The 25,808-nt window shown below is 40.3% G+C and overlaps 1 protein-coding gene across 4 annotated transcripts in view; it reads right to left on the bottom strand.

The window, feature by feature from the left end:
• LOC137258918 (CCR4-NOT transcription complex subunit 1-like) overlaps window positions 1-25,439 on the bottom strand; it is a 51,724-nt gene extending 26,285 nt beyond the window's left edge. For 2 of the 4 annotated variants that reach the window (XM_067796615.1, XM_067796614.1), the window contains exons 1-28: window positions 25,126-25,439; window positions 23,420-23,527; window positions 22,736-22,834; window positions 21,916-22,096; window positions 21,208-21,351; window positions 20,708-20,817; window positions 20,413-20,468; window positions 20,125-20,251; window positions 17,551-17,655; window positions 16,723-16,890; window positions 16,155-16,282; window positions 14,917-15,049; window positions 14,325-14,432; window positions 11,400-11,519; window positions 10,188-10,310; window positions 9,943-10,097; window positions 9,639-9,798; window positions 8,669-9,428; window positions 7,838-7,978; window positions 6,459-6,646; window positions 5,729-5,853; window positions 5,137-5,247; window positions 4,572-4,650; window positions 3,893-4,144; window positions 2,805-2,945; window positions 1,239-1,418; window positions 517-633; window positions 40-150 (exon numbers count right to left, since the gene is read on the bottom strand). In XM_067796615.1, the coding sequence (XP_067652716.1) occupies window positions 40-150; window positions 517-633; window positions 1,239-1,418; window positions 2,805-2,945; window positions 3,893-4,144; window positions 4,572-4,650; window positions 5,137-5,247; window positions 5,729-5,853; window positions 6,459-6,646; window positions 7,838-7,978; window positions 8,669-9,428; window positions 9,639-9,798; window positions 9,943-10,097; window positions 10,188-10,310; window positions 11,400-11,519; window positions 14,325-14,432; window positions 14,917-15,049; window positions 16,155-16,282; window positions 16,723-16,890; window positions 17,551-17,655; window positions 20,125-20,251; window positions 20,413-20,468; window positions 20,708-20,817; window positions 21,208-21,351; window positions 21,916-22,096; window positions 22,736-22,834; window positions 23,420-23,527; window positions 25,126-25,227 (4,332 nt within the window). In that variant the 5' untranslated portion in view covers window positions 25,228-25,439. Of the gene's footprint in view, window positions 1-39; window positions 151-516; window positions 634-1,238; window positions 1,419-2,804; window positions 2,946-3,892; window positions 4,145-4,571; window positions 4,651-5,136; window positions 5,248-5,728; window positions 5,854-6,458; window positions 6,647-7,837; window positions 7,979-8,668; window positions 9,429-9,638; window positions 9,799-9,942; window positions 10,098-10,187; window positions 10,311-11,399; window positions 11,520-14,324; window positions 14,433-14,916; window positions 15,050-16,154; window positions 16,283-16,722; window positions 16,891-17,550; window positions 17,656-20,124; window positions 20,252-20,412; window positions 20,469-20,707; window positions 20,818-21,207; window positions 21,352-21,915; window positions 22,097-22,735; window positions 22,847-23,419; window positions 23,528-25,125 lie in introns of all 4 variants that reach the window. The other 2 variants (XM_067796613.1, XM_067796612.1) reach the window with 1 other exon arrangement.
• Between the last annotated feature and the right edge of the window lie 369 nt (window positions 25,440-25,808).

Raw genomic sequence — 25,808 nt, forward strand, 5'->3', positions numbered from 1 at the left:
TCACTTCAGACTGATGAAAATGAAACCTGTAAGCCTTACCTTGCTCTTGGAGCATGACTCTAGCACTTTAGCACTGAAGGGGACAACGTAGAGTAACTCCTGCGCACCCTTCTGATAAGCTTCATACAACAGGGCTTTCACATCAATGTCCTTTCAAAAGAATAAATATATAATTAGACTTTCCTAAAAATGGAAATCCATGGCAAATACGAACTTGGCCATACAAAGGAAACAATGCACATCAAACACACACAAAAACAAACATAGATGACAATTACAAGAAAATTTTCTAACCACTAGTTTCAAAATTATGCCAAGATACTAGGTACTACTGGCATGAATGATGTTATGGAAAAATCAAAGACTTTATTAACATCAACACATGGAAATGTCCTCCGAGAACCATAGCCAAAGGAATGATGTGCCTAGTGTTTGAGTGCAGTCAACCAGTAATCAACCTTTTCAAAACTTTTCACTTTTGACAATAATTAAGCAGGAGAAGTGGCTAATACTCACAATCTGTAAGATGGGTTTGTTTTTTCCTAGTGTGAGCATTCCCAACCAGTGACCAAGATTTTTCAGTAACGTTCGATCTGAGAAGTTAGCAACACCCTTGTCGCTCCTTAACAGAACCTGTAAATGTAAACTCTTGGTTGTCATATATTGTTACATGAATTTCAACTGTACACATGCAGAAGAAATGATTTAGTAAAATGTCCCAAAATATCACAGTAAATGAATAAAAGACGTTGAAATCCAGCTGAAGTCAGCTCTGCTATCACATTAATTTATCACCCCACTTTTAAGATCAGTAAAAAATATAAATGTTTTCAAAGCTTTCGGGATTTATTCAGGATCCTGAACAAAGTGCCCTTGGCAGATAAAACTGAAAAACAACTGTTGTATCAGTAAAAACTGTTAATATTTCAATTTGTTTTGCAACAATTTTGACATTGCACAGTTCCACTCATTCAAAATAATTTAGCCAAATTAGGCTTCTTCCTATGTGTCGGTTGTTCTCAGTCGAGAACAGTCCTCAGTTCAATTCCTAGCTATATTTACTTGAAAGAGAACCTTTACTGCTCACGTTATGGAATTTCTGATCACAAATGCTGCAGACTAGGAGCCAAATATTGACCTCTGGTGATGTCTACATAAATGCTTGAACTAGCAGAGAGGATGAGAGAACTCTGCATCATGCAGTACATCTAGTATTAGTGATGACGACAGAGTCAAACCTTTATGTTCCTGAAGGTCTCCTTGATGACAGTCTGGGTCATGTTTGGTATCTGTAGGACGTCAATGAAGCTTGAGTAGAGAGTGTGGAAGTTGGGTTCAATGCTGGCTCTCTTCATGACCAGGTATTGGGAACACCACGGCATATACTCCTCTCCTACTTGTTCTTTCAGCTCCTCACCCTGCAACAACCAGTTAACATGTGGATCTAAAGGAGTGTATGTCTCAATGACTGAACATGGGTCACAATGTGTATATGTGTGTCACAATGAGGGAATGTGTCACAATAAATGTGTCAAAATAAGTGAACGTGTCATGAATGTGTCACAGAAAGAATGTGTGTAACAAAGAATGAATGTGTGTCAAAGAGTGAATGTGTGTCACAGAGTGAATGTGTGTCACAAAGAGTGAATGTGTGTCACAAAGAGTGAATGTGTGTCACAAAGAGTGAGTGAGTGACATTAGTTTTACGCCACACACAGCAACATGCCAGCTGTATGGCAGCAGTCTGCAAATTTTTGAGCCTGGACCAGACAATCCAGTGAGTGAGTGAGTGAGTGAGTGAAGATTTATTGTCACATCAGCAATATTCCATCAATATCGTGACGAGAGTGATTAATTACAAAACTACATATTAATTAATGGCACGTTATAAAAATCTAAAACCAACTAGAATATCACAGAGAATGTAAAACTAGTAATTAGACCTAAAACAATTCAACCATAGAGGACATACAATATAAAAATTGCCTAAAGATTGCCAACAGCTGAAATCCAGTGATGAACAACATAAGCAGCAACCTGCACAATTGGGAACTGATGACACATTAACCATGTCAGCGATGCTGACCATACGATCCCGTTAGTCGCCTCTTACGACAAAGCATAGGCCCCTTTTATGGCCAGCATGGGTTGCTGAAGGACTATTCAGCACAATGAGTGAATGTGTGTAACAACGAGTGAATGTGAAGCACAGAGTGAATGTGAGTAACAAAGAGTGAATGTGTGCAATATTGAGTGAATGTGTGTAACAATGAGTGAATGTGTGTAACAATTAGTGAATGTGTAACAATGAGTGAATGCATGTCAGAATGTGTGTAACAATGAGTGAATGTGTGTCACAATGAGTGAATGTGTGTCACAATGAGTGAATGTGTGTAACAACGAGTGAATGTGTGTAACAACGAGTGAATGTGTGTAACAATGAGTGAATGTGTGTAACAATGAGTGAATGTGTGTAACAATTAGTGAATGTGTAACAATGAGTGAATGCATGTCAGAATGTGTGTAACAATGAGTGAATGTGTGTCACAATGAGTGAATGTGTGTAACAACGAGTGAATGTGTGTAACAATGAGTGAATGTGTGTAACAATGAGTGAATGCAGATCACAAAGTGTTATGTTACAGCTCACAGTCAATGCTTGTCACAATGCATGAATGTGGGTCTACACAGTATTCCCTAAAGTGCAATTTAGGTAATGTCGATCATCCCCACAACCTCTCCAGAAACCCGAACACAGGAAACTGAAATCTTGACATGAGACTGACACAAACAGCATGTCGTACCTTTGGTTGCATATTTGCCAGGGACAGATTGTTAAAGATGAAGAAGACCTTGTCTTGAAGTGATTCTGGTGGCACTGCTATCTCCTCCTTCCCTTGACCAGCTAGCAGGGTGTCAATGTTGGTGGCAGTAGCGATGGAGGGCTGCACAAATAGTAGCCAAAGTAACTGGAGTGACTATTAAGGGGAAACAACTACTATTGCAATAGTCTTTTTGTCTCCTTGAATTGTCTCATTTGAAGTCATTTGACAAATACATGTATAGTTTATATGAAATTAAAACAAACTGCTGTAGTTTCAGTCTCTTCTGATAACTGGCAAGAAACTTGAATCCCAAGTCAAGTAAACAGTGAAGTTTGTTTAAGTAGTAACAGGGGTGGATAACACTGAATCAAAATCAAACAAATCTGGTACTTCCTGTATTTTGTGCTGTGCACTTTACAAGCATGCATTACTGAATACCAATACAAGCCAAAATCTTTATATGTACAGTACAGTTTCTTTATAAGAATTTGTGGCACATTCTGATGAATTAAGTGCCTGAGCTCACTATGTCTGCACATTGGTATATCGCAATACGCTTTTCAAATGATACATATTGTAATATTTTTACAAGAACCAGCATACTGGGTAAAGAACACATATGAAGTTTTCCTGTTTTCTTCAGGGTTTGAACTAAAATCTACACAGACTTTCATTCCCAACAGATGTTTACCTTTGTTATTCAATGACAAAAAGGCATAACGTATTGAGTTTAAATTATGTACAATAAATTGCACGAAAGAGATAACAGAATGCCTGACTATGCAACCTAAATCGAGATCACTGTTACCAGAACCATAACATGTATGTTTAGGGTCATATAATGTAGAAAATAGGATTGACATGTCACTCAGTATCAAGCACTTATGTTTCCAGTATATTGCAATACGTATAGCAATAGGGGTACCTGAATCACAATATGCAGCAATACAATTTACTTGTCAATACAAACACCTAATGCTAACAAACATCGTGAAATGAAATTATTTCTTGGTATGAAGACGTTAATCTGTTTCATCAACAGATCCTCAAATCCATGGCTGCCTCACCTTGGAAAACGCAGGTCCTGGAGTTGGTCTGGTGCTGGTGGTATTGACCGTAGTTGTTCCAGACCCCGCCCCCGCGCTTGACACCACAGAGGCAGCAGTCCCTCCTCCAGACACAGCTCCTTCTGTGGTCCTGGCAACGGGATTATTAGCTGGCTGTACAGGGACAGGCGTTCCACCCATAGTTGGGGTGAGGGCCCCTGATGTTTGTGCCATAGGGGGAGGTTCCTGGGATCGGGCACCGAAGTCGACAAACTGGAGGACAGATATACAACCATGAATTTACACACAAAAAGCAGTTTTTACACAGAGAAGAAGCATGTGTCAGCTGACAGTGTGTCACAGAGGTAATTCATACAGAACCTTATAAATTAAACTAAATGAATGTGTCAACTCTGCACTGAACACCAGCTGAATTATTCAGACCTACCTAAACACTGTTTCCCTTAATGACTACAAATGCTAAGTGTGATGATTGGTGGAGTAAATAAATGGAGTATCATTTTTTAACTATTATTACAATGCGTACACTGGGCACACCAAGCTTAAGCTTCACAGAGTGCAAGTACAGAAGACATTCTGCTGTCTGTGAGGAACGATGACTGCAAGCAATGGGTTACTGCTTGCCAACATACATTCTGTGGTGATATGGCATGTGTGTGACTGTGGGAGAGATGCTTACCTCAATGAGATGGTGCGGAAACTGCTGGAAGTGCTGTATAGCTGCCAGGTGCTGACAATACTGGGGGTAGTCCTTTAGTCTGAAACATGGGGCATGAAAACTCACACAAGACTTTCAACCAACCATTCACAAGACATAGTTCCTAAAATACCTGAAGATATTTCTTAATATTGAAGCAAACAGATGTTTAATTTAGGAAAATGTTTACATGTAATTACATTACCCATCTGTCAGTTGGATGTTTACAGTATTCAGTGAAACTAACATCACTAAGAGTACATTTCAGGAAAGCAGTAAAACAGCTGGTCACATACGTTTGAACAACACATACTGCTTCTGTAATCCACATTTAATTTATTAGTAAGCATTAACAGATGTAAATATGACATATGTTATATTTGACATTACACTTTCTTAGTAACACACAGACTGTCATACTTTTGCTGGGTTTACTTCCATGGAGGATTCGAACCCACACCAGCAGTCAGGCATCTAAGATGTAAATGGTGATGACGCTGCACAACAATCATTCTCATTATAACATCAGAAATTTTGAAACAACTACCTTGTTTTGAATCGGTCAAGAGCTGCAATTCCAAAATAATACATCTTGCTCCCATAAGGTTTTCTCAGCGCCTCCAGTATATACCTCAATGCAATGCCAAGTGTCCAGTACCTGAAACAATGAGGGTTGTAATAATACATTGTGGGGAGGAGCTGACAAGGTAAATTACACAATTACCCATAACAGTCAGAAAAAAATAAGGATCATAACATACTACTTAGAGGTTAGGGGCCATCTAAATCATGTTCTAGCATTACAGTATGTGACTTGTCAGCAGAATAATGTCATGCCTATTTATAAGTGAACCCTTGAGCTGGTGCTATAAACAGACACACAGTCATTTATAGCCTATCAGTGCTGAGTAAATACACTGATGCACTAGAAACAACACAGGTTTCCTCAATTTTCCAGTAGTTTCATTTTCATTGCTGAAACAACAGGTGACTGCTGTAACATTTGACAACTGGTAATGCCAATCACAGTGTGCATGACTACTGACTTTATTTGTTAAAATCACAGAGGTTGGCTTACTGACTACTGCATTGTGTATTCAGTGACTACTGGTTTCAGAGCAGTTGTTACAGCTACTTACGTAACAATACCCTGTTCAATAATGCCCCCGAAGAGCACTGCTGTTGTGTGAAGCTCCCTCTCAGGATACTGTGGAAAGAAGCGGTACTCCTCAAACAGGTTCCGCAACATGCAGGCAAACACATCCTGCAACAGAAGAATTGGCAGACCCCAGGTCACGTATGTATTAGTAAGCAGCATCCACTTAAACTATACAACAGGGGTGTTTGTAAAAAGTAAGTTGTGGTGGCTCATAAAATTTATTTTGGGGTGTCATTTTCAATATTTGGGAGTTAAGAAAAGTTTTGTGTAAAAAAAGCAAGAATTTTGCAAAGATTTTGGTGTTTTGTGCTGCGTTGCCATTTATGTTAGCTAAAAAATAGTACATTTCTTACTGTTAAATTCAGTTATAAAAAGCTCCAGTATACTGAATTAATAATCATACTTGCAATTTATTCACTGTAGCACACAGTTATTAACATGAATTGAAAGACATTAATTATCTAAATTAATAAAGACCTCATAAATAACATATTTTGCTCATCAAATCAACAATTATGAGCTGAATTCTGCAGGTCACTCATGAAACTTGATGCTTGATGCAATAATGTTGTAAGAGTCTTTTACAAGATTTTTGCAGCAAATACGAAGGAATCATGCAAAATAACCTTGAAGAAAGAAAAAAAAGGACCTGCTCAAATTTTCATAGACAAACTGTAAGCACTATCATACTATGCCTTACAACACCATACCCTTTCAATCTTGTTCTGTGAGTCTTTAAATCTCTTGAGCATCTCGAGCACTTCATCAATGGACATGGTGGGGTGAGGAGGCTGGTTGTAGATCTGCTGGAAGTATGAGTTAGCCTTGTCTTCTACCTCCTTGCTGAACTGCTGAGTCATCTCGGGGAAGATGGTAGACATGTCCCCAGGCGGTCCAGCTGGACACGAGAAGGAAGAAATACACATGCATTGTTAACACCATGAACCAGACAACAGTAGAAGTCATCTTCATGATTCATCTTCCTCTGTGAGTTTGGCTTAACGTTTGTTATCTACCTGTAGCCAACAGGCCAAAAGTGTAATTACATTACCAATGATTGTAAGAATTTCAAGACATGACACATTTCAATGTGAAAATGTTTCACTGGCTCTGTTCACAGCTTAACCAGTCATTGCATATTGCAGTCACAATCTTCACTCTATGTGAGAAATGGTCTCATTTGCCTTTTTGTTTCTTGATTATGTTAATGTTGCACTCTGCCTAAGTTCCAGCTCTATGATAGTAGTCTGTATGAGACAATCCTGTGACTGACATCATAAGAATCAACCTTAGATTTTGATATTCCATGTCAGTCAATTTGGCATCTAAGCCAATTAATTGTGTTTTTAAAGAATGTGTAGTTGAATGTCAATTCTAATCCAGATTTCATTACAAGTGGGTGTCATTTTATATGAGTTCAGAAACAGACTTATTTTATAACTGCATCATTAACAAAAGTCATTCAGGTTCTGTTTGCGAGTGTTAAATTGTGCTGTAGTTTTTTCCATGTTGAAAGTATATAGTGGCAGGCAGATCTCATCAAATGTTAAAGGTGACAGATGCTTTTGCAAATTCATTCTCTTATCAAATATCAAATGGTCACGAGATAACAGTTGTAGGAGTTAGTGAGTGAGTCAGTGAGTGAGCATGCAAGTGTAATTTTATGCTGCTTTTCGCAGTATTCCAGCAATATCAAGAAAGGGGACACAAGAAATGGGCTTCTCATATGGTGAATTGAACCCTGGTTTTCGGTATGATAAGTGAATGCTTTAATCCCTAGACTACGCCACCCCGCCCAAAGTTGTAGGAAGAGACTGAAAACCAATGAGGAAAATGATCTTCTGGGCCTAGATTTTTAAAGATCTCTTAGTGCCAAGATAATTATCAGTTAAAGTTAATGTATGGCACTTACTACTATCCTTGCACTAAGAGAGCTTTGAAAATCTAGGTCCTAGTTAGAGAAAGTCATAGAATTACGCTAGATGAGGAGGATGTGGCAAGTTTCAATGGATACTATGGATCTTAGGGTCCTAAAAAGAATTCTCAAAAGGAAACTTCGCAAAATTCGCAAGACGTGACAATGCCTTACTTCCAGTGGGCCTGGTGCTAATCCTGTCAGCTGAGGATGCCCCTTGTTTCACAGCCACTTGGGCACTCAGATTGGCAAGAGAGTTAACCGGATTCCTTGGGGGACCCATGGCTGTAGAAATGGGTGTCTGGAACCCAATATCTGAAAAGGGATGAAAAAATACTTTGCACAACAAACTAAACATCATGATCTCATGTTACTGTCATCCGTTCAGTAGCATATCCATTAAATCTTTAAGTTAAGCCCCATGTCCATCATACAGAGCAATCAATAAGCAGACCTGAAGACAACCCATCAGTACCAAACAGACTGGTGAAGTCTATCAAGCAATATTCAGATTTGATCTAGACTTTGACAATCATGAAGTGTTTACAGATATTATACAGTTCAAAAAGTTTGTTTAGTCCTCAATATTCCAACCTTAATTTTATGGTCTGGAAATAATCAAGTCTGGACCAGACAATTCGGTGAGCAGCATCATGATCATCCATTTATGCAACATGCGTCAACCATGCGTCAGATAGCCAGACTACCTGATCCAGTTGGTCACCTCTTTTGACATGGGTTGCTGAAGACAAACTGGAACGCCATGGGTCACAGTTTGAAAACGATCACCAATGCAATGACCAGGCATTAGGCCTGAATACAATTTAACAAAAAAAGGCAAGACACTTTATGTATAACATCTCAATTATTTTTGACATCGTAAACAGATCTCAAATAACAAAGTAGTTATCCATAAACTATATTGCCTTTGTTCGTTTTTGCCTACTTTCTAAGAGCCAATGAAACAGATCATGAGTGAAAATTTCAAAACTGACTACAACTTACTTTGAAACTGGGATGATAATGACTGAATGGGGTTGAATGCTGTGTTATTCTGTTGCGAGATTCCAGTGAAACCTTTGGAAGGAGAGCCTGGTGCAACAGATCCAGCCAGTGACTGAGGAAAGCCTGAAGATCCCCCTGTAGGAAACGGTGTAGACCCTGACGGAAACGGTGTGGACCCCGACGGAAATGGCGTGGACCCTGACGGAAATGGTGTGGACCCACTTGATGGAAATGGCGTGGACCCACTAGATGGGAAAGGTGTTGAACCACTTGATGGGAAGCCAGACGATCCAACACTCGTGGGAAAGGCTGAAGATCCAACACTTGTTGGGAAAGCTGAAGATCCTACACTTGTTGGGAAAGCTGACGACCCACCACTTGTTGGGAAGGCCGAAGAGCCACCACTTGTTGGAAAGGCCGAGGAGCCAGCACTAGTCTGGAAGGTAGATGATCCAGCACTTGTAGGGAAAGCTGAGGAACCAGCACTCGTGGGAAACGCAGATGAACCAACACTGGTAGGAAAGGCTGATGTCCCAACACTAGTGGGAAATCCTGATGATCCAACACTTGTGGGAAAGCCAGATGATAGTCCTGTAGATGGGAAAGCTGACGATGCACTGGATGGAAAAGCTGATGATGCACCGGTAGTTGGGAAGGCTGACGTGATCCCACTTGTTGGGAAGGCCGAGGAGGCCCCGGAACCTACCGCTGACTGTATGGGTGGCGCAAGGACGTTGCCAATGTTAGAAAGCGGATCCATCTGTCAGAGATAAAATAAAAACCTCACATTCACCATCTCATGCATCATCCTACTGAAAAATGCATGACATCCAATGAACTGATGAACATCAGAATACTGTTTGTCAGAGTTAAAAAGAAAACTATGTTAGAAAACAGATTTTTAACAGCTTTTCACAATAATATCCAAGAAGTTTCAAGTTGTTTGAGAAATGTTACGGTTTCTACTAACCGGGTTAACCATGCCTGAAGGAGTAAAGTTTGCCGGGGGTTGCTGTGGTGGCTGCTTTGGGCCTACTACACCGGGTGGCGCTTGTCTGTTGCGGTTGAGTATCAAACTTGCATTGGTGAACATCGTCGCAATGGATTCCGACAGCTCTTGAGACACTTGGCTGTAATGTCAACAATCATTCAGTGATTAAGTGTGTAAGTTGGAAAGTATACATTAACTTAACATTTGTTGGCACATAGTTTCATTTAATAAACACACTCTTTTCGCAAAATGAAGAGTACAAGGAGATTTCATTGTTACATACTTGGCCCAAGTCTTCAAGCAGGTGAGCATAGTTGCAATTGTATCAGGTGGCAACTGTTGGCTTTTCATTTGAGGCAGTTCTTCCTTCACCGGTGCACCGACCAGTTGAGGACATCGTCTCTTGAGGAACGTTACACAGGCTTGAATGAATGGTTCCTGAAATGAAGCCATCTTCAAATAATGTAATTTATGTCATTTAAAAACAAGCATAAATGTGACACAGATAACAGAATCAAAATGTCAAACCTTGTGTTCTCCGATCTTGTCTGTCAACCACTTGTCCAGTTTGAGGTACTCTCGTCTTGAAGCGAGGCATGCCAGGTCGATCACAAATGCAAATGGGGTGGCATTTAACAGCATGGAGAGGGCCTGCAAACAAACAGGCAACAGTTACACAGCATCGTTACCACAGAAACAAATAACACAGGTCATGTGTTGAGCGATTATTGCAGATCTGATCAAATACCATCTACTACCCACCAGATTGCCAGCAAGAGAAGTATTGTCACCACCAGGGATGGTACATCTTGGCTAATGAAAGTGCCAGAATGACACAAGTGTGGAATTCACTGTCGAATACAACTTATCAGAACAGCAAATCTGTCAACTACAAAAGCAATGTATGAACATATTTGTTAACCAGTAAACCTGTCAAGATATATCTAAACTTGACAGACTGACATTTACCATCATACGAGAGCCATATAAACAACATTAAGATGGTATATATCTCAGAGGAGACAGTCATGACAATTCATCACTGATTACATGAGTACTGAACTCGTGTATTTCGGTTACACTCCACCACTGAGTATAACACAACCCAGTAGAAGGTCGCTTTTACCATACAGGCAACTGCTACTATTTAGGGATTGGAGGGACTTTCAAAATATTCAGGTCACTGACACAGATCTGTCCACAAACAAAAATCCGTATATAATACAGTTATTTGACCTACAGTATATACGCTTTGGGGTTTCTGTTGACATGGTTACCGTTAGCTAATATGTCCGCAAGATGACATCCTTGAACATTGCCAAAAACATCATTTTCAGCGACTGTTTACTCACCGTTGTCATGGTTGTACGTACGCCGTGTGCATCACCCGGAAGCACGCATACGCTATATAGCATTTAGTATCGTTTGGGTGCGAACCTTTTAAAGATAAAAAGTTCAAAAAGTATGTGCGAATGTCCACTTTCGCGATTTGCAAAGCTGTGTTCTGATTGGTCAATCTCAAAGGTTACCTCACGCGACCTACAATAAGGTTTTGTTAGACTCAGTAGTGGAGTGTAACGAAAAGTACTGAGGATAAGTTTACTTAGACCGGTACTGAACTGGAAATATACAACATACTGCCATTGTGGAAGTCTTGGTGACTGAATGGGTTAGGCATCTGACCGTGTGTTTTCTGACTAAGTGCAGCGCCAAACGTAATATTTGAAACATACTGCATACCTTTAGATCTTGTGCTACATCCAATATACGTGACAGTCGAGTCTGATCATGAGGCTCCCCTCTCATGTACCATTCTGCCATAGAGTGCATTATCAGTGTCCTGATTGTACTGGAGTGCCCCTGTTGAGGGAAAAAAAACCCACATAGGTTGATATATGCAGGCCTGCAGAGACAAGTGTCATGGATCATGTTTTTTTTGGCAAAGTCAAACAGACCTGAAAAATACGCAAGAAAGTTCTTTTATAATTTTAAAAATATTTTGATCAAACTGAGCCGATTTCTCAATCAAGTACAGTTGAATGAACAAACATTTGAGGAAAGGGAATAAGCATGCTAAATTTAAACAAACTTGTAGAGGTTTCCAATTCTTTGAAGAGAATCGGCCTTGGGGTACATATATGCATTTTCTGCTACCGGAAAATGTCATGTGACTGTTGTATCAATGTTTTAATGAAATATTGTACAATAAACAAAAAGTCTTTTTGTTCATTGTACGGCCCCTCACCACGTGAAGTCACCAGGCAACCAGGTAAGCATCCAAGCCCGTATCATCATTCCTTCTGCTGAATAAATCAGTGAACAGAATTGCGGGGAAGTGGGTGGCCCTACCCCAAATACAATACTCTTCAAAGAACTGGAAACCTCTGCAGGTTTGTCAAATTCTTTTTCACAGAGATCGTCCTTGGGGTACATATATGCATGAACTCAGACTACCAAAGACCGGAGGCTAGGGAGGAGGAAATTCTGGTTCAGTAGTGATGTTAATTGCGAAAATTAACTTATGCAAATTTCTCACCTGTGTACTCCTGTTGAGCTTCCACGAGAGGCATTATGGGAGAGGACCAACAGGGAGCAACCACACCAATACTGACCTCCGAGGTAAGCATGATGTAAATAGCACTGTCAAAAGTGCAAACATAACCCCACCCACATCATGATTTCTATAGAGAGCACCATAAGGGGGAAAACCCAACTAAAGACTGACAACAAATCTACCTAGATTTCAGTCATGTTAACAGTGGAGATATGCACTTATATGCAGTATATCAGCAGCGTCGACTGTCAATCAACCAAACCATGCGCGCTCATGTGAGTGTGTATCAAGTTGATAATGCTTGATAAACGTGCTTGGCCTGCTCCAAATAGCGGCAGAGCAAATCTCTTCAATGCCGATGCGAATGCTTTGGAAGCGGCTACTGCCCTGACCGAGTGAGTCTTCAAACCCTCAGGGGGAGGCTTGCCCTTAGCCTGGTACGAATGGTACAGATGACCAAAACTAGCCAGCGAGATAGGGGCTGTTTGCTAGCCGGCAACCCTGCCTTCCCACCACCGTAACGTAGAACAGATGGGTACCTGTACGGATCCCTTGTGTTCGTTTGATATAGACATTGAGGGTCTTACGGACATCCAACGGGTGAGTGCTCGTTGCAGAGGTCCCTGATGTCGAAGGCTGGGTTAGAGTAGGATTTCGATAGGAGCTGTCACATGGAAAGCGTGATCGATCTTCAGACAGTAAGAATCTGGGAGAGGAATACTGACACAGTCTGGGTGAAACAGTCAGCACTGGGTCTGCAGACATGGCATGTAAATCACCAACCCTTCTCCCAGATGTTACCGCCACCCGAAATACGGCCTTCCATGTTAACCACTGAATGGAAATAGCCGACAGACGTGAGAAAGTAGGACTGGACAGCCAATCAAGCACGATTGACAAATCCGAAGGTGGGCTGGATCGCCTGACAGTGGGGCAAACCCAATCCACGCCAGCTAGAAAGCGCTGTACCAGAGGGTGCTGCCCCAGAAGAGCACCATCGACAGGGGTGTGAAAGGTGGAAATAGTGGTGGAGTAGCCGCGAATGGTCAAAGCCACCAGACCTTCGGAGAATGGAAGCAGCCTCCAGGCCTGCCTGGCCAAAGCCAAGGAAGAGGAAGAAGGCCCCCAGGGTGACTGAGGCATACACACATTCGTTCACCACTGCCAGTTTTCTTTTGGGAGATCAAAGCGTGTGCGAGCCCCAGACAGGAGAGGATTCACTATCTCAAAGACCAGTGACGGAAGGAAGCGCAGGCGGTGATCGGCACCTTGGTAGGCACAAAGGCCTCCCCAGGTTGCCGAAACACCAAGGGGTGAATACGAGGGAGTCGAAGGGCTGAGAACAGCCGAGACACTTGACTCGCCCCTGCAAGAGCCCGAACCAGGTCATCTGGGTGCCTGGGAAGAGCCCCCCAACGGAATTTCCCGATAGCCCAAGGAGAGGACTTTCTTTTTATGGGACCGTCTGGACGGAGGGTCCTGTTCCCAAATGTCCCCCGACCCCCGCCTTGAGTAGATTGGTGTAAATAGAAAATCTGCATGTCTGGATTTCCGCGTCTGTGGAGTAAACCTGTCTAGACAAATAGCACTGTAAAAACGACTTCTAGATCGCCCAAGCGTCTAATAAAGAAACCATACCAACAGTTTGAGTCTCAGTGCTACTCATCTTGAACAAGAATGAACTTCAGTGAAGATTGGAAGAACAGAAGCTGAAAACTTCTGTACTGACGAGCAACAGAAAAGAAGCGTTTGGTTTGAGGCTATAGCTTTGGAGTTGCCTGCTCTTGGCTGTCACGGGTCCAGGGGGCCCGGCAGCAGTGGTCTCACAAGACAAAAACGTTTTTCATTTTGTACATATTTTTTCTTCAAAATATGGTTACAACTGTCACAAGAATTAAAAGAACATTTTAATGCTTACAAGTACCCCAAGGAGGATCTCTATGAAAACGAATGAGGCACACGGGAGGAGCCTGATGCTTACGGGAACAACATTGAACCAAGGCTTCATATTTGTGGCCACAGACTAGTACAATCTTATGCTGTAAAGGTTACTGTACAGTCAGTTTACAGAATCTAGAAGAACATGTTACCATGATTAAAAACAAGTGTACCTGATGATGCCAAGCATAATGAAGAACCACTGCTGAATTTGCATGGCTGCCCAAGAAAATCGGCATAAGTGTTGCGATCAGTTCTTGTTTGATGGTGTTCCATGTTGGCTGAAAGAGAAGAGTTTCATGGATAAAATCTGGGCAGCTGTGAGTTACTTTGTTAAAACTCACTATCAGATGATCATTAGAAACATGTCTAACCATAATATGGGTTCTTTCACTGAAAACAGAAATGATGGTAACAGAACACAGAAGAAACAGCAAACATAAAAATGACATGCTTCTGTGGGCAAACTGTCTCCTGAGGTAAAACAAATCTCCCTGACTGAAGTGCTCAAGACAGACTTCTATTTCCAGATTACATCTAACACTTTGGGTTTTTGTTAAATTATTGAATGCCACACTCAGCACAGGTACATACATAATAGTTTGAACAAGACAAGTTGATCTACACAATAGGGATATGATACCATTCCATAAACCAATCAAATCTGATCACATTATCCTAACATTCGCCTTCAATGGCAAGCATAGGTCTCTGAAAACCAATACATGCCCAGATGATTTTAGAGTGTGGACTGATAATACATACTGTTGTTTGTAACAGGGCAAGGACCAGCATATCAGGGCACTTCTGGGACGGGTACTTGAACATATCCCACACTGCCTGGTAGTGCCCAGCCTCTGCTAGGCGAAGCAGTGACTCCACCAGGTTCAAGGATTTCCTGCAATAAGACAAAGTCATGTTTAACTTGTTTGTTTTGTCCATCTAGCCCAGTAAATGCAAATCAGGTCAAACAAGAGTCCTTAGGAGACAAATCCCCCAGCCCCTATAAATCTGAAAGAACAAATCATCTGACTGTTACTTTAAGTCTAGGTACATTACTTAATACAAAGTTCAAACTGAGAATAATAAAATGACAAAATCTGTAAATAGCACAAGGCACCAATTTAGCTTCTTGTTGATATATCTGGCAAGTTTTGTAGAAATATATTGAACGGTTTTCAAGTTGTGCTTGGGAAACGAAACCCGCCCTTCCCTTTTCACAGCAAGTCATAATCGTTTCCATGGAGACGCAGAAAAGTAAAAATGACAAATATCTTTAATAAGCAAAAGGCATCAATTTAGCTTCTCTTTGATACATCTACCAATTTCTTTTGACAAATATTGAACAGTTTTTGAGTTATGCTCCCGGGCAACAAACCAATTTCAATTGACAATTGAGGAAATGATGAGTAAGCATAAATACATACTGATGTCTCAGCGGTTTTCCAGCAACATCCTGGTCGCCGGACATGGTAAATGGGCTTTGCATAAAGCCCCATGAAGTGAATGTTTGGATTTTGATAGCTAACTTGATTGGTAACTTGTACCTATGATATTTCAGGTAACTGCTTAACCAGAATACTACTCAGCTATCCATGAGAAAAATCTTCTTAAATTCAACGACATTAACTGTGCATTACATGATATTTGTTTTATCAAGCGAGCGAGTGAGTGAGTGAGTGAGTTAGTTTAGTTTAATGCTGCACTCAGCAATCTTCGAGCTATATGGCAGTATTCTGTAAATAACTGAGCCTGGACAAGACAATCCATTGATTAACAGCATCAGCACAGATCTGAGCAATTGGGGACTGATAACATGTGCCAACCAGGTCAGCGAGTCTGACCACTCAATCCAGTTAGTTGCCTCTTACGACAAGTATATTCACATCTTGTGGCAACCATGGGTTGCTGAAGACCTGTTCCTACCCAACGTTCACCCGTCTGCTCTACCATGTCTGCACACCTTACTGGTTATAAGCTCGTTAACTATATACAGTACATACCAAGTAGCAACCTCTCTGTCTTCATCATTGGGTGTGGATTTGAGGATGTCAATGACAACTGTATCCCCTGGGTAGTCAGCAAAACTGAACACATCAGGGTTCCGCAATGACTGTATGATAAATGATAACTGAAACACAAAGGTCATTTCATCAACCTTCTTGATGCTTACTCACAGAGTTTGTTTGCTCCATGAAGTATAATAGCAAAACTTCTGTGAACATATTCATTTTGTTTCCTGATCATTACACTTCTGAAGGAATAATGTAATGTCAGAATCAAATGTACACTTCTGTTGCCAAACCAACAACATGACCATATGCACAACACTTAAGCAAACCATTTGTTAGATATCATGCAAAGGGTTGTCATGACAATTCACACTCCCAACTCAGTCCTCCCACATTTGTGAAAAAATGAGGCTCCTTTCCACACACTCTTGAAAATGCCTAATTTATTGAGGTACTGTCCTTTAGAGAAAGGGTGAGCAGTTTGTTGAATGTCATGACAAGCATAGCTTACTGAGGACTAAAGCTAAAGAGTTAAATTATGGGTGTATGTTGGCTGTACCTGTCCTTCTGTGTTACTCCATGGCTTGAAGATGTACTCTACTGGGAAGATGTCTTGAAGGCCTCGGAACAATCCCTCCATCAGCAGCTTCAGGCCTTTCTTGTTGTTCACATAGAACCCCTTGTGATCCAGCTGACTAACCACCTCCTTCCAGTTCAAGAGTGGTGCCTACAGAAAACAGGTCATGTATCTCATGAGTGCAACCGAATGTTGAACACAGTCAACAATGATTGGGGTGAAATGACATACCGCTGTATTAGCAGAACCACAGTATTTTGCATTTAGTCTGGAATACCATAATGCAATCCAGAAATTTGGTATTTTCAGTTTTCATAATGTTCTTTTACCTACTCATAAAATGACAGTTTTGTTCATTCAAAATATTGACCCCTGAAAATCCAGGGCAAAACAGGTCTTCAGCAACCCATGCTTGCCACAAAATGTGACTATGCTTGTTTAAGAGGCGACTAATGGGATCAGTGGTCAGATTCTCTGACTTGGTTGACGCATGCTATAAGTTCCCACTTGTGCATGTCACTTGATTGTCTTGTCCAGACACGATTATTTACAGACCACCACCATATACCTGCAATATTGCTGAGAGCAGCGTAAAACTCAACTCATTCATTCATTCATTCAAAATAACAAACATTAAGGTTAATGTAAGGTTCGGCTCATACATTGCTTCCCTACATTATGATCATATCTCACATACTGAAACGAAGGCCTTGCACCTCAATATGTACCATACAATGGTAAGAGCATACCATATCACTCCTAATAAACATGATACTGTATGGAAATGCTAGCCCTCAGAGGTCTACTTACAAGATCCTTCACAACCTGCACAAAGATCTCCACATTCCAAGTCGTTACCCCTGGTGTGTCTATTCTGTCTTTGTCCGACCATCCACTCCCAACAGCCACTGAGGTCTGAAATACACAACAAGCAATATAATCATTGCTTATATTTGTTACAAACAAAATTGTCATACAAACATATTAACAGATAATCATAATATGCCTATTTCATTAAATAACTCTGTTGTTCTCACTAGTTCTAGTTGAATATCCTTGATGTTACAGACACTAAAAATGTAATTTTTTTTAAAAAAATGGTATTTTGTATTTATCCTGACTCATACTTATTATGAGTATCTCCTCCTTCTACGTGAAGACAGTGGAACACTTGAAGTTCCCTTCTAACTGAAGCAGGCGTAAAATACACTCATCCACTGGAAGCCTCAATTTCCCGCCATTACATGAAGAGCCATGCTTGCCACTCTCTCTGAACCTTATACGCCTGGCACGAGAATTACAGGGAATTCAACTTGCCTGAGAGGGGCGGTTGGGAGGGCTTGACGTCAGGAGTCTGGACAAGTGTACAATAACAAAATTATTCAGAAAATAACATATTTTTCCTTCTCCTGATTCATGCTTCTTAAGATTACATAATCTGATGGAAACTGTGGTGGGTCAGGCAACACTGGATCCTCTGACGTAGCCATATAAGTGTGCCCAGTACTTCCCCCCTTTCGGCAACTGCAACGTCGATAGTTCTGTCCTGTTCTTACAATATTAATCTGTGAGAGCCCATATATCTTAAGTACGTGTACTGGGTCATAATCACTCATGCTAGCCTGTTCAAGACATGTCCATGGATACTCAACAATTATACTCTGCAGTGTGTCTGGGTCTCAACAAATCATGATATAAAAGGGTGAGTGAAACTCAGTGCCTTTATGAAACCTTGTAGTGACGCATCTACATAGAGATGGTTGGAACTAGCAAACAGATCCCTGCACAGAAATTTGATTGGTATCAAGTTGTCCGGCAGAGCAATCCTATCCAACATGTTGAGGTGCTGGGGGTGGAGGATGCCAGTCGTTCCAAACCTTATCTTCAGTGCTTTCCTCCTTTAGCGCCCCTGGCAGGGTGTCCTTTTACATGCGAGCGCCTGTTTTTTTTATTTGAGTGACGAAAAGAGCGTTGCACTTCTTGTCTCTCACTTTCTGAACCCCAGAGTGCTTAGACTTGTTGGAGTAATGCTGAGAATTCTGTTTAAGGACAGAAGTCAAAGTGTCAATCAACTGTATCATCATGACTTCAATGGAGTCCTGAGTAACAGATTTAGCAACATCCTCAATTTTACTGTTGAATACCATGGATGTTGACCAAGGAGCTCTATAGAAGGGTTTAGTAAAGCTGTCACCCCATGATGACACTGATAGTAGACCTTGCCAACATAGTAAATTCAATCCTGCAGACATCAAGGCTAGATGCTCTGAAATGAATTGTGATAAGAGTAGAGAGGATCATTCTTTTGTCTTCATTCACAGGGTTGCTGAACTTGGAGATGACAGCCTCGTTGATAGCCCTGGAACGAGTGAGTCCAAGGCAGGTACGCTGAGTGGTTGTGTCCAGCTGGGCCAGTCACTTATCCTCTTCTTTGTAGGATCTATTGCGAGTCTCAATGATGAGCTTGTATGATGTGTTGTTGCTGATACTTTAGCGCTGTGTAAAAGGCTGTAGAAAAAGTTTCCTGGATGGTAAACATTGGTGCAACCGATGGAAACGGGTAAGTGTTGATGTCCATGTCATACATCATATAGGTATGGCCGTCCTTGGAGTCCTTCGATAGCAAGATTAGGTCCTAACCGTTCGTGATCCACAATATCATCTCTGAGTCTGGGAAGAGGGTTTCCTCCCGTGATGGAGATTGACAACACCCATCTCCGTCCTTACGCAAGTGCATGCAACAGTTGAGAACAACATCCATACAGTGACATTATGGTCCTCCTGTCTATGTGAATCCCTTAAACAACTGCCATTCTGTGAGTGCCTTTGCTCTTTCCTACATGAGTCCGTATCTGATGAAGACGATGAATGATAACGGAATTTCCAATGAACAGGTGATGCCGACAGTGAACCCTTGCAACTGTAGCAGGATCTGTGTGTGAGAGCAGTGGGCAAGCTGATGGAAGGAACATCATCTGTGATGTGAGGATACAGGAATTCTGTGAACGGGTGCGTGCATACGATGTCTCTTCTTCAACTGACGGACCTATTGCAGCCGATGAACCACTGTAGTTGTAGCTGCTGACTGGCGTTTCCATTCCTCTTCAAAACAGCCTCCAACTGTCCTCGTCGGGCAATGAAGGAGAGAGTGGCAAGCATGGCTGGTCATGTGAATGTAATGGTGGGAAAGGGAGGCTTCCGGGGCATGAGTGTACTGTACGTCTGTTTCAATTAGAAGGGAACCTTAAGTGATTTCAATCTTCACTCAAAGGGAGGAGATAAGCACGAGTCAGGATTAGGAAATATTGTCAAAATGTATCTGGTGAAATATTCCTATTCCCCATTGGAGGAGAATCTTTCTTGTTCTACAAAGTAAAGTCCTACCGGTGCTGGCTGAGACTCTCCCAGTCCTGTGGGCGTGTGGGACATCATTCCTAGGACTCGGGCAACCGAGGTAGGTGTCAACTCTCGGAAACCAAACTGCATAAGATGATTCCTGCATTCTTCAACACTGGAAGTATGATAATTACCCATTATCAGTAAATATATTTACCAACGAAATAAGGATGATAATTAACCATTATCCATGAATGGATTTACAAATACATAAAGACATATCAGATTGATTTGCAACATCTCATCTTTACTGTGACAACAAGTAGGGATACATACGTAGAGGTACAGCTGTATCCTGCTTCCAGTATCATGTCTGCCAGAGAGGCATCCATCTGCAATAAATAAAAATAATGTTCATACACTGCACAGCAGAATAATATCAGCAACAAAGGCATAAAATCTGCATACATGAAGTGAAATGAAAGATAATTCTTCACTGAGTACATCATAATGCACACAAAGTAATGTCCACCAAGAGAACTAAGACTGAATTGTTTTCACGCTCTTTCATCATTCACAAACATTCAGAATCAGGTTTTTGCACTGGAACATGGTTTGCGTTTATACCAACCATTGACTTGGGCATGCTGAGCGTATCTGCAAGTTTCTCTATGGGTATGTCTTCAGTGTTGGGGAACAGTAAAGGAGCAAGAACTGCTGGTGCTCGTTCTCGGGGAAAATCTGTAACCATGACAAGTCTTTAGATGTGTATACAAAAAAAAATGTGTTAAACCACCCTAAATCTACTACCAAGGAACAATCGCCATTTGTAACTCTTTAGACCTAATATCTCTGGCAGAGTGCTGCTTTAGATGTCTTTCAGGCATATCATGGTACTCCAGTCTAATGTGGGATTAAACATCTAAGATTAAATGCACCAACGAGGGTACAACAAACATCAAGATCAGGGTATTTCTAGAACACAATCACTGGATTTTTTTGTGACACAAAATCTGAGCAGCATCAGGCAGAAACACACAAAAGGCATTATCATCCCTGCTTTATCCACAGAGGATGAGATCTTCATGGATGACACTGCACAGTTATGGTAATTAACATTGAAGTAATTACCTCTTCTGAGTGTTTTCAGGAATGCCTCCTTCTGTTCGTTGCCAATACCAAAATGATCTTTTCCCCGCTCTAAGTGTGTCAGTAGCAGGTGGAGTACTTCAATGCAGACGTCCTGAAGCCCACCCTCCTGTCGACTTGTGACGTCTTAAATACAAAACATTTGTCTCAGTCACAAAAAAATACCAGAAATAGAGAGAACAATCAGGTTGGCCAGAAATCCTGGATGAGACTAAACCCAAAAAGTACTAGGATCTGTACTTTATTGAAAAAGTGTAATTACAAATATAACACATATTACATCTGAGAAAGACATGTTCCACTGACAACAGCTGTCCAGTATACCGTAATACAATAAAAAAATCAGTATTTCATTTTTGTATCATCATTTCATTAACTTCTTTAAAACTCTTCTAAAATGTCAAGAACTCAAATCTTTTCTGACAAAATCTATGCATTTCTATGCCATATGTCAATTTTGTGCATTTTGATCAAATTTCATATATAAACTAAATGCCTTGTACCAAAATACCAACTGCACCATAACAAGAGCATACTGTTTCACTCCTGAACTTTAGTTCAACTACATGAAATTCAGGCTTCAAAATTGCAACAGTGACACATGATATCCAAATAGAGTTCACACCACAGGAGAAGTTAAAAAATTATACAGACATCCTCCTATAGGTATAGCCTTTGCCATGTACTCACCTGCATCCACGTATGAGCGTAGTAGGTCAGGAAGTTTTTGCTTGATGTACTGTGTGGCGTATGTGCGGGAATCAGGGCTTACAGAGTTGAGAAGCGCCAAACCAAATACAACCTCCTGTACACGTGTGAGCCTTAAAACCTTACTCAGCTGGGGGAACAGCTGTGATGACGGTTTCAAACTCTTAAAAACAAACAGAAATGCTTTGGCATTCTATCGATAGAGACTGTAAAAAATGAGTGAATGCTGAGCAGAAAATGATTTTATATGCACACATTTCTAGTGGGACTTCATATTTTCTGACTACCCTTTTGCTCATACCATAAGTGCTATAAAACAGTTTGAGCTTTGGGATTGTTACTGATTGTTGATCACAATGGGACTCAGGTTACAACTGGTCTTCAAATAACTCAGTTTGTCATATGAAGCAACTGACAGGATTGGGTGGTCAGGCTGACTGACTTCTTGCTGGCTATTGCATCATCGAGCAGAGATGTGCTCATATCTCAAAGTGTATTATCTAAACCACAATCAATCAGTGATTATTTACAAACTACTGACATGCTGTCTAGTATACCTCAGAACAAATATATATTTCTGCTGTCAACTTGATACTAATATCAAACTGTGGTCCAAAATCACCAACAGCAGCAAATCCTGTTTTCTGACTATGATACGTATGTCTCAGTAAAACCTAATGCTGAGGCACCAAGTCATAGAACAGACAACATTAGGAAGAAAGTACCTTATTATCATGATTATGATAAAAAAAAATGTCATAAATCATCTACATGAATTCCTTGTAATGGGAAAAGTATCTACCTTTTGGTGGTGTAGAGGATTGTCGATGGCGTAGCACAATGTTGACACGAAGTTGGATTTACTAAAAAGTGACCCACACTCTTGAATCAGAAACTGAGTCTGGAAGGGAAACTGAAGGCTCATTTATGGACACACACAAAAAGAAAAGAATGTAAACCCAACCTTTTCATGTTTACTCAAGTATTTTATTTTAAGCCCAGACATCACCTCAGAACAGACATTGCTCTAAGTAGCTTCAAAATCCAGATGATCTGAGTCTACATCAAACAACAGCAAAAATTCTGAAACTACAACGAAAGATTTTCCCCAGGCATTCCATTTCTCCCTAATGATGGGCCTGGGTAAAAATTCAATGAATACAAAAGGCTTAAAAGATACTGCATGAAATGCATGAGGAAAATTAATACTGAATTAAAGATAACCAGGACAAGAAAATTCCCAAATTAGGGGCAAACTGTAACCATACTCCTGGGACTGGTAAAGAATACTTTGGCAATAGGCCATTTTCAGGATTATCAGGCATTTTCTGAATTTACAATGGGTCATTGCCCTTGTATCAAAATTTTAAAGGGCCATACTTCATTCAAATGTGCAAAATGACCCAACGCCCCTGCCTTTCCTAATCCCTGATGTCAACCATTTTGAATTCTAGTAAATATGCATCACCAATTCATGATGACCCACCTGGTGAAAGTCCTTGCCACTACTTTTACCATCACCACTGAAATCAACGTGAGAGAAGAGGCACCGGAACAGATGCCTATCAGCCTCCGCTCCGTGCTGGGCGACAAGCTGAAACACAAACAAATATTCCGAAAATCTATCATAACAGTGTGTCAATTCTTGGTGTCCACACTTGATTATGAAGGTTATTACTGATCACTAATAACTGTTGTATTTCAGTGTGATTGATATAATTATCTGCCCACAAAAAATACATGCTTCATCAGTTATACATATTTCATGTAGAAAGGATGGGGGTGGGAGGAGGATGGGAGAAATAAGGGAGGGCGTGTAAATTTGAACTACTGGTGGCGAAATTACTTTTGTCAAACAAGCATGCAAAATGAAGAAATGCACACAAAAGAGAATTATTGAAGGTGTTGTTGCCAACAAGATCCAACTGATTCAAGATGAAAAAATACTTTCAATCAACACCATACTCAACTGTTCTGTTATAAACATAGGGCAACGGAACTCAAGCCCTTTAAAACCATGATGTGGATCCAATGATATAATTATTACTGCATGCATAAATGATTAAGGCAGATGAATCTGCAACAATACAATTCACAAATGCATATCATCTGTTAAAAGTCTGCAGACAGGCTACTACATTAGCCACTAATCTGAAACCTGAGTTACAGATATATCCTTTGGTCTAGTAAGACCACATTACACTTGTGCACAAACTAAGACCAAAGTATATAGAATTTCTACAACCAAATACAGTTTCCGACAAATGAACTCTAGGGATTCTGGCACAAACTGCACACATAGTTTGCATATTACCTAGTCTGATTATTACAAAATACAAGTTCTAACACAAACAATTTGCCCTTGCTCTATGAATCTGAAATTCCATACTAATTGAACTCACACAAACTATAGCCAACTTTTAAAGTTCAGCAACTCAAATAACATCAATACATGAATCAGTTCAAAATGACCAATGCTTGAAACTTTCAAAATGTGTAAATGGTATCTTTCATTACACGGTCAGGGAACTGAAAAGATGCTGCCTATGAATATTTCCAATATAGGATACTTATGGTTGTGAAAATAAGTTAACAGCATGATCAGTTGGTAACCCACCCACAAACAGTTTCATCCAAAACAATTTACAACATCCAGTAGATAAAATGCACCACTACTCCCTAGAGATTAAGTAACTGTCCAGAGATCAATATTTGCTGACAAGCAAAATTGACAGACACAACTGTAATCTTTTCAATTTTTCAAGATGACGGATTCAAAGGACCCTGAATGCACTCTTACTCATTATTTTACTACCTTTTCTATTAATATCAACTGACATATGACTCAAGATTATTTCAGATCATATATAGATACAAAATGACACTGATGCAAAAGTAATCACAATCTTCATTGATGCTCACAAAACCTTGACATCTTTTTCGAATTCAAATCGCTTTAAAATTTTAAACATTACATGAAACTTTCCTTCCACTAAATTTAGACATTGGTCATTTGGTATGTTGTGATATTTTTAAAAGAATGAATAGCAGAACTTGTGATAGTTGATCCTAAATTTCGAACTCGCAAGTTCTCTGTGAATGTCAAGGCTCAGTTTCCAAAATACTTATGATCTGCATGGTAAAACAACATTCTATTTCATTAACTATTAAACAAACATGGTTGCTACTTACATGTGATATCTCAGAAACGTTTGCTTTGAAATTTTTCTTTGTTAGATTGGCAACGGAATAACTGATTTCTGCCAACGCAAATGAAAGTGAGTCCAGATTCATATTACTCCATTCACATTGAAACGAAAGCTCCAAATGCTCTTTGAAGCCTTCTCACAATCAATATAAATACAAAAACCTATTAACAAAGTTGTTAAAGAAGTCAAACGCGGCCTTTGCCGGGCCAACATCAGGAAATGTCCTGAATATTCACTGTGTCATGTTCAGACTTCTCGACATGGCGTCACAGCTGCCATATTGGCTCGAGTTCGGGTACATTCGTGAGTGTCCGGATGTGCATCGAGAACTGCCGAAGAGTATGTAATACTTTTTTGCGTATAGTACTAACGTTTATGAGACTTAAACCCGATGTACTATTAATTTAATATTGCTAGGAAAGACAGACAACAATGTCAGACAGCTAAATATGGTTATCAATGTTCTAAAGTTAGTGTCATGTGACACACCACGTGACACTACTAGTACCAAGTTATTTTTAGCGTTGATGATAGTTTGTTCTCGAATGTACAAATTAATTATTTTTCGAGTAGATTTTGCTTTAGGTTTCTGCATAATATTAAATGTAAATGGAACGTAACTGTTCTTATTTCAAGGCATGTAATATTTAAAACTGTCGTGACTTT

The sequence above is a fragment of the Haliotis asinina genome, chromosome 12 (assembly GCF_037392515.1).
Source record: "Haliotis asinina isolate JCU_RB_2024 chromosome 12, JCU_Hal_asi_v2, whole genome shotgun sequence".
Lineage (NCBI taxonomy): Eukaryota > Metazoa > Mollusca > Gastropoda > Lepetellida > Haliotidae > Haliotis > Haliotis asinina.